The 13,914-nt window shown below is 41.6% G+C and overlaps 1 protein-coding gene across 1 annotated transcript; it reads left to right on the top strand.

Moving 5' to 3' along the window:
• The first annotated feature begins 1,034 nt into the window (after window positions 1-1,034).
• LOC124702948 (protein WVD2-like 1) lies at window positions 1,035-5,686 on the top strand. Its single transcript, XM_047235129.1, has 8 exons — window positions 1,035-1,147; window positions 2,539-2,772; window positions 2,912-3,219; window positions 3,521-3,609; window positions 3,693-3,774; window positions 3,865-3,936; window positions 4,736-4,846; window positions 4,942-5,686. Exons 2-8 carry the CDS (start codon window positions 2,598-2,600, stop codon window positions 5,209-5,211), a joined length of 1,107 nt encoding a protein of 368 aa, XP_047091085.1. The 5' UTR covers window positions 1,035-1,147; window positions 2,539-2,597; the 3' UTR covers window positions 5,212-5,686.
• The last annotated feature ends 8,228 nt before the right edge of the window (window positions 5,687-13,914 follow it).

The raw sequence follows: 13,914 nt of genomic DNA, 5'->3' as shown, positions 1-13,914 counted from the left end.
CCAGGATAATTATTTTTATTCTAGATGCTTAGTTTTATTTTTGGAACAGTCTCCAGTTTCCGTCAATTCGAGATTACGAGGCGAAGAACAACGACTCAAATTCCGAGATACTTTAATTGGAATGAGCATTGTTCATAGCCAAATTAGTAATGTACTCGCAACTACTTCTCATGCCTCACCAAAGAACGAAAATGAAACCTCACTTTATGACATTTATTTTTAAGCCTAACAATTTATCAAAAGTATAAAGCGATACATGTAGGGTTTTGAATTTTCAACGCTATAATCACAAAGAGGAATACTACCATCTACATGGATAGGATAGTATCATAATCATTAGAATATCGACAACTATATTAAAACACTTTGCTAATTCTAGGTCGACCGAGAATTAAGCTAGTTTCAGGTCAACTCTAGCATCGTCAGTCAGATTTGCATCGTCTTTCATGCATATGGATGTGCAATTACACATAGGAGGCAGAGGATCCCTGGCAGATGCCTTTGTTAGTAGGGTAAAAATACACCCCTAAGTCATTATTAACTTTGATACCAACATTTCCACCGGATGTAATTTTTCCACCCTGCTACATCAAGGAGGTGAATTCCATTCATCGAGAGTAGAGAGGAAAATGGCTCTTAAGTAATTCCTTTCAACTACTTTCTCTTTCTTGTCGGCAATTATCCTGAGTGGCTCTGCTAAGAAAAAGCTGGTGTTCTCTTCACGGTCAGCTAAGCTGGTGGGTGACTCGGTTAACGATCCTTAACCTCTCTGAGAACAGGAGAAGAAAGAAAAGTGGCAGAGAAAGTGGAGAGGGGAGGAGCAAAAAACAGACCATCATCAACCGCCAGGAAGGGATGACGAAGTTGAGGAAGCGCCCGAAACATTCGAACCAACAAAAGCAGGAGGCAGGGGACCCAATGCAAAAGGAAAGCAAGGCCGCAGCGAAAGCTGCCTCCGAGCTAACCCTTCTTCAAACCAACGAACCCATCTCCTCCTCCAACTCCACCCCCCTCCCCCTTCAGTCCCCTGCCCTCTCTTACAAATACCTCCATCGTCCTGTGCTTCCGCCGTCGAATTAACCAGCCGCCGATCAGTCCATCGAGAAGGAAGAAGTACAAAGCTAATCAAAGGGCCAAGAAACTCGAGGTAACATACCTCGCAAGGGTTTATATACATATCCCCTTTTAGTTTCTTGCTTGTCTGCCTGTCTGTTAGCGGCAGCATTTCCTTTCTGTTTTTGCCTCATTGTTTCTGCATCTCGGGTGAAGCAAAGAGTCCTTCTAATTACTTCTACTACTATCTAGCATCTTTCCCTGTCTGTTCAAATTATTTGGCTCTTCAAATTGTGGGGCAACAGAAAAATACAAATACTTTTGGTTGAATTTCATGAAGAGTTTTGGCCTGTTCACGGATGAACTATGTATTCGGCTTCCTCTTGATTTCTGGCGTGGTTTTGTGATCTGTGAATGAACAGGATTTAGTTGCCACGGTGTCACTTTCCCACAGGATTTGTGGTTCATGCTAGGTTGGACTTGGTGCATGATTAGATGATAAGTTTCTTGGCGGTTTGCTACCTGCTGGAATGGATAAACTCGTTCACAATTATAGGTGGCGTTTGATGGTCAATGCTACCGACCAGCTAAATGTTAAAAACTAAATTGTTTTGTCTGTCGGGAACTTTTGTATATGTGAATTGAGCAGACTGGCTCTGTTCTAGCTGTTGCTGTCAATGACCAGTTATCTAGAATTCTAGATATGATAATGTATTATAACATTAGGAAAATTCACGTACATAACAAGAAATAGGAAGAATGCATAACCAAAATCTTTCTGGCAAGCAAGCTTGTCATCATGTTGCTTTACCAGGTGCAGATCAGATGACTGCAAGATTGCATGTACTAATTAACTAGTATGTCATGGGTCATAGTTTTTTTCTTAATGGAGTCATGGGTCATAGTAAATTCTAAAATAACAGAAAAAGTACAAATCAGGGCAGCTATAGAATTTTAAAGGACAACTGCCCAATTGTAATAATTATACGCTTGGCGAACCCACCATATGATCCAATTCAAGGTTCACGTGTCTTTGTCTTATTCTTCGGGTTCCTTCATTTCTTTAGTTTGTAGCAGCACAGGGGTCAATTCTATACATCCCCTTTGTCTCCTTTTGATTCCCTTTTTTCTTTTACGTTTTTTCATTTTATATGCTGATCAAACTTGATAATACCAACAAATAAGTACGTAACTGATTGGAGGATATGAATCAGAATGGTTGCTTTGATCGCCACCAGTTATCATGTCAGATAGGCTGTCAAACTCCACACATCAATTTTTTCCGACCTTGCATGTCATTTTCAGGAAAGGTAGTACGGAACTTTAGTGTCCACATGAAGGATAAGATGATTTTCTCTTTGTTGCGTTGTCAGTTTCAATTCTTTGAAAGAGTGCAAAATCCCATTTTATTTTTGCACGCTCTACACTGAGTTATTAGTCAATAACAACAAAAACTTACTGAGGATACTTTCTCTTGTGGAGCAGTACTCCAATCTTCCAAAGAGGAGCTGGATTTTTCCTTCATCCTTTCGTCTAGTGATAACATGGAGGATAAGTGTGACCATCCAGCAGAACTTTTGGGCACTGTCGATGCTGAAAGTTCTTTGCTATCGCAATCTGAGGATGCCGTCTCGGAACCATTAGAAACTGCTGATGTCAACGGAGCTACTGAACATGATGGTTCCTCGGACACTGGCCATGCTGAACAGACTGATGACGGTAAGCTTGTTGCAGTTTATGGTTTAATTTATCCTGATAAAATTTTAACGTTTTATCAGCTGGATGAAGAAGTTGAACCTGATGGTTTGTTGTACTAAATGTTTGGAGCAGTCTAATGATAATAGTTGTATAAATTCAGAGCCTGCTACAAAGGAAACCTCTGCTATTAATGTTGAGAAAGGAGATGTGGCGCAACCCTGTGTTGAAAGTAGTGCTGATGAACAAGAGAATCAAGAAATGTTTCCGGTGACAGGAACAGATGCAAGTGATAGTACCTCAGTCGCATCTATGGAAGATGGGCTGGAACCCAAAAAAGGTGTTCAGTCAGAGCCAGGAGATGTTAGTGGGTACCCTCCTGATCTATCCATTGACAAGTCTTCCACTGGAAATGGAAATGTGTACGAAAATGCAAAGTGCGTATTGACAAGTTCGACGAAGAAGATGAAGGTAATCTCATTTTTTGAACCTGCCATTTTGCTTAAACCTTTATTTCTTTACTTCTTTACAAGTTCTATATGTTCATTACTGAGCAAAGTGGCCTTTTAGCAGAGTGGCACACATAATTCTATATGTACATTACTTTTAGATATGAAATATCAAAATTCTGGCATACTCTTAAGTCTTAATGAGCTTTCTATATACAATGAAGAATATTCTGTATGCATATTTCTGCATCTAGTCTTTCGTTTTTGTAAAAAATGATGCGGTCTTGATCTAATTATGTACACTCTATACGTATTTCTTACAGAGAAGTAAATCTGCAACTACGAGGAAACCACTACAAGCTACTAACAAAAATAGTCCGGATGACTGGAATGACTCTACTCTCACAAACTCGTATGATTCACAACTTGATCACAGAATGTTATATGGTTATAGCGCCTCTCTCTTCCACAATGATACTAAACTTTGTCATGTAGGAAATCATTGAACGGAAAGACTACTACTGTCCCATCAAGCCCTGTCTTCAGATGTACTGCACGTGCCGAGAAGCGCAGAGAAGTACATATTAACTTTGTGACATGAAAAATACAAAACATGGTGGGGGAAGGGGAAAGGTTCTCATGCTCTGTTTTTCATGGTTTATTGCAGTACTATTCGAAGTTGGAGGAGAAACATCAAGCTATGGAGGAACAGAAAACTCAGTTGGAAGCTAGGTTGAAGGTAATTTGTTTGTTTTGCTGTTTTTTCATTGAAGATGCATCCTCTTGTCTGCTCTTTTTGGTGTTCATATTGTTAAACCTGAGTTAGATGCCTGTTTAGGTGTAGCTGGAGCACTCTCGGTAGTATGTTCACGGTTCAGTTATGTATTTGTATATTTTTTGCTGTGTTTGTGTGTGAAATAGATTCAATGGAATTTTAAATATAGGAGTTAGTTATAGAATGGGTCCTGAACTTTTATGTTGTATACATCATTTTTTGTATCATGGTTCTGTACTTCTGTTGATCTACTCTGTTTATATGGAACTGCTTCGTATGAATGAATATACTTCCACCTGAAAGTAATAAATCGGTACCCATGAACTCATTATCTAAGATCAAAGAAAAGTCATACTAGTTCTGTGCCAGAAGAGATGTTTTTTTTGTGCAACAGAAGAGATGAGATTTTAGGAAGTGTATCACTTCTCTATCTTTGATCACGAACTTAAAAAAATTCTCATCTGTTAGGTAGAAATAGTTTCATCATATTTATAAAAAAATCAAATGTATCAACAGAATTTTTTTACCTGTACAAAACGAAACATTGGGAGTTGCATATTCGAGACCACAGAAGGTAAAAAGAAACGTCATCTATCTTGAAGGAGACGGAGAGATAATAATTATATACCGCCAGATCAAAGAAAATTTGTCTCAAAAAATCAGAATGATCTACTGAAACGCGCCAACAATTTAAATGCATCAGCACAGGCTAACAGTTTTCTCAAGCAAACTCTCATTGATCTCTTACATTCTGAATCTGTAGAGAGAACAGGAGGAGGCTCTCAGGCTACTGAGGAAAAGCCTGACATTCAAGGCCACGCCCATGCCAAGCTTCTACCATGAGGCACCTTCTCCCAAGGCTGAATACAAGAAGGTAGACACCAAAATGAATCAGTTTTTTCTATAGGTTCAAAATAAGATGCCTTGGTAGCACCGGTTCCTCTCTCTTAATGAACTTCTTGCCTGCAGTTACCCACAACCCGTCCCAAGTCACCGAAGCTGGGGAGGAAGAAGGCTTCCATGAACACTTCACACTCGTCGGAGGAGGGTGAGAGCACGAGACCATGCTGCCGTGCGACCCGTGACAGCCTTGGCAACCACTGTAAGTGCCACAGCAGCACCAAGCCGCAGCAGCAGCAGCATCCTGCAGCAAACGCTAGGCACGCTGCAGCCGCGTCCAAGAAGCGAGCCAAGAACCATGCCCACAAGGTATCAGTGCTCAACATCGCTGTGTGCTAGCTGCAGCAGCAGCAACTGCTGCTTCATCTTCCTCCTGCAGTGCTTGGTCCAGTGCTACTTGGCGTTTGCTTCACATAAATCATGGTGGAACCTGAATCCAGGAGAGGGGAAACAGAGGTTGTTCATTTTTTCCTTAAGTTATGAGAGCAACTTATGCTTCGATCACGGCTTGTGGTGCTTTTGGTGTAGATAATAAGTTATTGTCATGATGATGGTCTTGCACAAGGGGTGTGCATGTGCCATGAGTGAAGTCAGTCACAAGTGTTTTATTTATGTTAATATTTTTCTCTCACTTTGCTTATTTATTCTGAGATGTGAGAGCGGCATGTGCTCTCTGTCTCTGTACAAATGTTGTTTGTTTGTTAATTTGTGGGGTTGTGTGTTTCTTGGTGTAAGTTATATTGTGCACTCATGCAAACAGTGGGTTTGTTTGCTTGTTGGTGGTCGATGAATGACATGGAACTATTTATGGTCACTGGTCTGGAGTGGAGTTTAAGTTGGTGGTTGTGCCTTTTTTGTTGGTTGTACATTAGATACCATCATTATGGGTCCGATATGTTGCACTTGTTAATTGCTGTAAAAATATGCAGTTGCAAATCAAGCCCTATTTTTTCTTAGGATTTGTTTAAACATGAAAATATTACAGTGTATACCCAAGATTTCGGATTATTTGAGGTGGCTTTAGTTCAAATTCATATCCATTCAAGGCATCAAGTCCGATTACAGTTTATGCAAGAAGCTATCGAATACTTGTGTGATACCATTATACTACAACAAGAATAACATATTTTGGCCGACGAACAAAGAATAATTGACCATATTTGTATGGTTTGAGTCCTATGAAAAATAGCTGATGTGCTCGTTAGAACCAAAGAGGTTGGTTCACAGAATCCTACGAAGATCACTAAACTCGGCCCTGTAGTATCTCAGATATATTTTATGGTCATGGCTGAACAGGCGTGGTCCATTCACGTTATTGATGTGCTGGATAAAAAGACTGAATTATCGTGACCTCCAAGCGTAAGGACCTAAGGACCGTGATTGATAGTCTAGCTAAACTAAGATGAGATGGATAATCAAAATGGGCTCAAAGAGCAAAAGTAAATCATATTCAAGAAGGGGGAGATAATGCTAAATATTTTTATCTAGTAGCAAATGGCAAGCATAGGAGAAAAAAGATCTTTCAATTGAATAAGATGAAGGTACAATAGTGGGTCAAGATAAATTAAAGGTTTATAGTATGGAATATTATAAGAGCTTATTTGGAGCATTGGCTCCGAATCATTTTTCCATGAGGCAATCGGAAATGGCTGATATTCCCCAACTTTCCGATGAGGAAAGTAACATCCTATTTGCGGACTTCACCGAACAAGAGGAGTATGATGCTATTATGCAAATGGAGAAGAACAGAGCACCGAGACCAGACGGGTTTCCTGCTAAATATATTAGACTTCTATAGATATTCCTTTTTTGGTAGAGTGATGGTCACAAACAAAAATATGGACCAACTAAGTGAAGCATCATCTGCCGCGCAAAAGATCAAGAAGGGCTAGGCATCGAAGTACTAGACCTAAAAAAATACTCAGTAAGTGGTTGTTTAAACTTTCAAATGAAGAAGGAGTTTGGTAAGAATTAATTCATGACAACTATCTTCATTCCAAGACTTTGTCACACAAGTCATGGCAAAGCCTTTGGATTCTCCCTTCTGGAAAGGTCTTATGAAAGTTAAAAGAAGATTTCTTCAGTAGGGGTTCTTTCAAGCTTCGGAATAGTATGTACACTAGGTTTTGGGAAGATGTTGGTTAGGAGATGCGCCTTTGTTCCGACAATATGCCTCGTTACACAACACAATCCAACAAAAACAAGTTTCGGTAGCTGACACTATGGCTCATATGCCTCTAAATATTACGCTTCGGAGAACTCTATCATCCAACAAGTGGGAGAAGTGGATAGAGTTGGTTGAACGCCTAATGCATGTTCAACTTTCCAACAAAAAAGATATGTTTGTTTAGGGTTTGATAACGCGTGAAGCACACGTCCGTTGGGATCCCCAAGAGGAAAGTGTGATGCGTACAGCAGCAAGTTTTCCCCCAGTAAGAAACCAAATTATCGAACCAGTAGGAGATGAAGGCCACGTGAAGGTTGTTGGTGAAGGAGTGTAGTGCGGCGCAACACCAGAGATTCCGGCGCCAACGTGGAACCTGCACAACACAATCAAAATACTTTGCCCCAACTTAACAGTGAGGTTGTCAATCTCACCGGCTTGCTGTAAACAAAGGATTAAACGTATGGTGTGGAGAATGATGTTTGCTTGTGAAGAACAACAGAGAACAGAGATTGCAGTAGATTGTATTTCAGATGTAAAAAGATGGACCGGGGTCCACAGTTCACTAGTGGTGTCTCTCCAATAAGATAAATAGCATGTTGGGTGAACAAATTACAGTTGGGCAATTGAAAAATAGAGAGGGCATAACAATGCACATACATATCATGATGACTACTATGAGATTTACTTAGGGCATTACGACAAATAACATAGACCGCTATCCAGCATGCATCTATGCCTAAAAAGTCCACCTTCGAGTTAGCATCCTCACCCCTTCCAGTATTAAGTTGCAAACAACAGACAATTGCATTAAGTATGGTGCGTAATGTAATCAACAAAGCATTGATGTTTTATCCCTAGTGGCAACAGCATATCCATAACCTTAGAACTTTCTGTCACTGTCCCAGATTCAATGGAGGCATGAACCCACTATCGAGCATAAATACTCCCTCTTGGAGTTACAAGTATCAACTTGGCCAGAGCCTCTACTAGCAACGGAGAACAAGCAAGATCATAAACAACACATATATGATAGATCAATAATCAACTTGACATAGTATTCCATATTCATCGGATCCCAACAAACACAACATGTAGCATTACAAATAGACGATCTTGATCATGATAGGCAGCTCACAAGATCTAAACATGATAGCACAAGAGGAGAAGACAACCATCTAGCTACTGCTACGGACCCATAGTCCAAGGATGAACTACTCACACATCAATCCGGAGGCGGGCATGATGATGTAGAGTCCTCCGGTGATGATTCCCCTCTCCGGCAGGGTGCCGGAGGCGATCTCCTGAATCCCCCGAGATGGGATTGGCGGCGACGACGTCACAGTATGTTTTCTCGTATCGTGGCTCTCGGTACTAGGGTTTTCGCGACGGAGTGAATAAATAGGCGAAGGGGCAGAGTCGGGAGGCGGCCGAGGGGCCCACCCCACAGGCCGGTGCGCCCCCCTCCAGGCCGCGCCACCCTAGGGTGTGGGGCCACCTTGTCCCCTCTCCGTCTCTCCTTCGGTGTTCTGGAAAGGTCCGTGGAAAATAAGACCGTGGGCTTTTGTTTCGTCCAATTCCGAGAATATTTCCTATGTAAGATTTATAAAACCAAAAACAGCAGAAAACAGGAACTGGCGCTTCGGCATCTTGTTAATAGGTTAGTGCCGGAAAATGCATCAAAATGATATAAAGTGTATATAAAACATGTGAGTATTGTCATAAAACTAGCATGGAACATAAGAAATTATAGATACGTTTGAGACGTATCAGGGTTTAACTAACTCAGGTAGCTTCACCGTCAAATCAATGTATCTTGATCTATTAGATGATCAAACCAAGTACCTTGGTAAATATATTGAAAATGAAAATTCTTTTGAACATAAATATCTTTGTGTGGTTCCTTCATCGTAAAATCATTTTGATCAAAGACAATCATGCAAAAAAGAAATTGGCAAGGTAACATTACATATGTGTTCTACGATAAATATGAGTCGATACAAAACTTGCTCTTTGAGTGCCCATTGGTGAAATAAATATGGTGTATAGTACATTTGACGTTTAGTGTGTCAGATCCTTCTAATGTTAATAATCTATTCGGGAACGGGCTAAGCAGTATTGGCAAAAAAAAATTGAATAGAGTGGCAGTTTGTGCTATAATATGGGCTAATTTTACTGTGTGTAATGACTTTATTTTTAAACAAACTAATAAAAAATCTTTCCTGTAAGTTATCCCTTTGGCTATTTACTAGATTCGTATGTGTTTCTATCTACAAATGCGGTGGAGCATGTGGTTTAATTCGATAAACCTTACGAGCCCCAACACCCTAAATCATATCTATGCTTCCGAAATAACTGGAAAGATAGAAATAGATACTTTGGCTTAGTGGAGCAGTGGGATCGATGCCATGGAGTTTAGGTGCAGCCGATTGAAGATGGTAGCACGGGATTTTTATAGTTGGTGCCCTTGGTAGCTTGATCACATGATCACCCTTTTGATGTATCATTTCTTTCGATGATTGATCTTTATATCGGCTCTTTGTGATCCATGAATTGTAATAAGTATGGCAATACTACCACTAATGAAATAAAGAGGCCATAGCATCCTTTCGATGCAGAAGCCGGGTATGGCACCATTTCCAAAAATGTGGTGCTTGCCAAATATAAAGTTCAATTTACATGCAGTTATTTCTCTCTTGTAACAACTGATTGTAGTCTGATGTGATGCAATAGATGTAGCGACACAAGGAACCCATGAAGCTAGGCGCCAAAAAGCGCGAGTGACTTAACACGAGTTTATGTTCCCATTTGGATGACGTGTTGCTCATAAGCTTCTTAGAACATCTTCAGTAGAGCACGATAGTAAAACCTAGTCCCAATAAACCCACTTCTCCCGAAAACCAACCAAAATGTAGCTCCAGCAAGCCCCAAAGGGACCCCCCCAATCCTAGTTTGTTGGGAACTCCTAAAACCACCTACCCTACTTCCTCCAAATTGACACTCTCGAAACTCACTCCTTACCATTTATTAGCCATGAAAGCCAACCGCTCTACTGAAAATTTGATCCCGCCCACCCAAACCATCGCCCTGCCACCATCCCACAGATGCACCTCTCTCCTCATGATCCCGGAGTCGTTCCGCACCTGGTCGCCCCTCATACAACCTTAATTAGGCAAGAGAGGAGGACCTAGGATGGATTTGCCCCTGCTATTCAAGCCACCCGGAACTTGGCATGGTTCCTCCGGTGACAACGCTACCTTGGCGCGCCACCGAGTTTCTGATTGAGATCTTTCAACCCTATCGTTGCTCTCCCCTTACGGACCTGCAGCCTCGATTGCCTCTCTCCTCGGTAGCTCGTAGCCGCCATTCATGTGAGCTCGCCGACACCAACATGATTTCTTTGGATACGAACAAGGAAGATGAGCGTCTCAGCACCGTTGGGAACATACCTGAAAGTGCATGGAGCCCCCATGTGTGGTTTTGGTAATTAATGACAATCCCTATGGACTAATGTTTGCATTGAGTTATATTTGTAGGTGTTGTCCATAGGCAATGCTTGAACCATTTGTTGGCTTCAAGGTTGCAATAAGAAGAAATTGTTGAAGGATATCAAGTGTCAAGTATGTCTTGAAGATGAAGATGAAGTGAGCCCTCAAGTTACTTCAAGACATCAACATGATGAAGAATTAAGAAATGAAGTGCAAGTTCAAGATGAGCCAAACTCGAAGAGATCATTTGCTTGAAGCATGCCCTCCATATGGTGTTCATGGATATATGAAGTTGCACCGAAGAAGAAGCTCTCCCATGGTGGATTATGGGGGAGCAGTCCACAAGACTTCGTCAAGCAAGCACAATCAAGAAAGGTGTTCCATCTTGTTGCGGTCAAGATCGTCATCATCAAGCTCAAGTGGAATGCTCAAGGTTAAGGTTTGCTCTTGATAGGTTTTCTTTCTCACCGGTCTCATGGTGTAGTTGGAGACCGGTTTATAGTTTAGTTGCTGTACTATCAAGAGGGCTCTCGAGTGAGTAACTCGATCGTATCCTTCGGAGAGCTCAAACCTTTGCATCTTTGCATCATATTTCTTGGTTGTTATTTGGATCTTATCCATATGGTGTTTTAGAGCTTGTGCTTATTCTCATGACAAGCTCTAGTTCATCGAAAACGGATTCCGCATGAATCACTTGTTGCGTTTTCGATATTGAAGTTTTTCTCGGTTTCTCGTATTGAGAGGTTTCACTCGAAAATACATAGAAAAACCTACCCCACTTGTTCTTAAGATTTTCACTCTTTGTGGGGTATCTCTTGTCATCTTCTTTACAACAAAATTGGTTTCACCTAAATCCGAGTTTCCTAACTTAAGTTGTTGCATTTTCCATATTTGAGGTTTTACCGGTTTGCTGTTTATTGATAGGTAAAACCTTTATCCGTTTTTTTCTATCCTACTTTGCTGGACTATGATGGTTCCCTGCATGATCTTTTAGAGCTTGTTACTAGCTTCGAAACGAGCCCAAGATCATCAAAATCGGAGTCCGGATGCAAAAGTTCTTGAGGTTTTCGTATCGGGTGTTTGGGAAAAAACGGGGGGGCCGGAACTGCCGCCGGGAGCACCCCGGCACTGCCGGTGTCACAAGGCCGGCACTGCCGGTGTCACAAGGCCGGCACTGCCGACCACCCCGGCACTGCCGGTGAAACTAGGCCGGCACTGCCGGCCTGTCGCGATTTTTGCCCCAACGGGAAGAAATCTGAGACCCCTATTTAAGGCCTTCTTCCTCCTCTTTCTTCCCACTTCTTCTTCCTCCTTTGGCTCTCCACCATTGTTGACTTTGAGAGCTTGTCACATCCCTCTACTCCTCCAATGATTCTTGAATCCATTTGATGGAAAAGGAAGAGGAGATCTAGATCTACATTTCTACCAATCAAATCCATCTCTTTGTGAGTGGAACTCTCTAGATCTTGATCTTGGTGTTCTTTGTGAATTCCTTTGTTCTTCCTCTCTTATTCCCCCAATAGCTTTTGTAGCTTTGTTGGAATTTGAGAGAGAAGGACTTGAGCATCTTTGTGGTGTTCTTGCCATTGCATTTGGTGCATCGGTTTGAGTTCTCCACGGTGATTCGTGGAGTTGAAAGCAAGAAAGTTGTTACTCTTGGGTTCTTGGAACCCTAGACGGATTCTAGACCTTTGTGGTGATTTGTTGGGAGCCTCCAATTAAGTTGTGGATGTGTGCCCCAACCTTTGTGTAAGGCCCGGTTTCCGCCTCGAAGGAAATCCCTTAGTGGAACCGTGACCTAGGCCTTTGTGGCGAGGGTCACCGGAGATTTAGGTGAGGCGCCTTCGTGGCGTTCGGTGTGTGGTGTGAGTACCGCATCTTGGGGTGAGGCCTTTGTGGCGTTGGTGTGCATCGAGCAACCACACCTCAAGGTGAGCCTCTTGTGGCGTTCGGGAGCACTAAGCAACCGCACCTCTCCACCGGAGATTAGCACTCGCAAGAGTGTGAACTCCGGGATAAATCATCGTCTCCCGCGTGCCTCGGTTATCTCTATACCCGAGCTCTTTACTTATGCACTTTACCTTGTGATAGCCATCGTGCTTGAAGTTATATATATCTTGCTATCACATACTTGCTTGTATTGCTTAGCATAAGTTGTTGGTGCACATAGGTGAACCATAGTATATAGGCTTTGGGCTTGACAAAGTAAACGCTAGTTTTATTCCGCATTTGTTAAGCCCATCTCGTAAAAGTTTTAAATCGCCTATTCACCCCCTCTAGGCGACATCCGTGTCCTTTCAATTGGTATAGAGCAAGGTCTCTCATTCTTAGGCTTCACCGCCTTGAGAGTAAAGATGTCGGTTAGGGGATTAGATCACAATAACTTGTTTATATTTGATGGCACAAACTATGATCTATGGAAAATTTATGTGCTTAATATTTTGCGGGGTATTTCCCCGAACATGGAGCGATTTCTTGACATGGGTTTTTCTTCTCCTAAGGATCCCCAAAATTTATCTTATGAGGAGAAGAAAAACTCTTGTCTCGATGCTCTTGCTTCTCATGTGTTTTCCATTGTTGTGAGCAATGTAGTTACTTCTTCAATCATGCCTTTTGGGAGCGCTCATGAATTATGGACAAAGCTTCAAGACAAATATGATGTGTCCAATATTATTGAGGATGATTGTATTGCTTCCACTTCCGGCCGTGATGAGTTCTCATCTTCATCCACTTCACCAAAGTGTGGTAAGACACAAGGTAATGATATGGTGAGTGGTGATGAAAATTGCAATATTGATATTGAGCTTACTATTGATGATTCTTCATCTCTATCTCATTGCAATGGTTCATCTTTGGACTTAAACACATCTAGCACTAGAAATGATTTACATGCTTGTGTTGATAGTCCTTGCATATCATGTGTAAGTTGCTTGAATAAATCTAATGATGATATGCTTGCTTTGTCTTGTGGCCATGATAAAAAATGCTTCTATTTCCTCTAGTTGTTGTGTGACTAACATTGTAGAGGAAACCAAAGATTCTATTGGTCAAGACAAGATCTTGAAAGGAGCCTCAAGTAACTCCTTATCTTTATCTCACGGTCCTCATATATGCATTATGGCCAAGGGTTCCACGGTACCTCCTACCATGGAACCTAATATGTCTCGTGGTGATAAGGATGAGGATGAATATGAAGAAGAGGATTGGGTTGTCTCTCTACGCGATAAGGGTGAGAGCGTATTGATGACCCACAAGTATAGGGGATCGCAGCAGTCTTCGCGGGTAGTAAAACCCAAATTTATTGATTCGACACAAGGGGAGGTAAAGAATACTTATAAGCCTTAACAACTGAGTTGTCAATTCAGCTGCACCTGGAAAAGCACTAGTAAC

Source organism: Lolium rigidum, chromosome 3 (genome assembly GCF_022539505.1).
Source record: "Lolium rigidum isolate FL_2022 chromosome 3, APGP_CSIRO_Lrig_0.1, whole genome shotgun sequence".
Classification (NCBI taxonomy): domain Eukaryota; kingdom Viridiplantae; phylum Streptophyta; class Magnoliopsida; order Poales; family Poaceae; genus Lolium; species Lolium rigidum.
This window is presented reverse-complemented; position numbering and strand designations above follow the sequence as displayed.

Excerpts from the sequence above, each read along its gene's own strand:
- LOC124702948 (XM_047235129.1), top strand. The coding sequence starts at position 2,598 with ATGGAGGATAAGTGTGACCATCCAGCAGAACTTTTGGGCACTGTCGAT. Across the intron at positions 3,220-3,520 it reads GTTCGACGAAGAAGATGAAG|AGAAGTAAATCTGCAACTAC; the intron begins GTAATCTCATTT and ends TATTTCTTACAG. Across the intron at positions 3,775-3,864 it reads GTGCCGAGAAGCGCAGAGAA|TACTATTCGAAGTTGGAGGA; the intron begins GTACATATTAAC and ends GGTTTATTGCAG.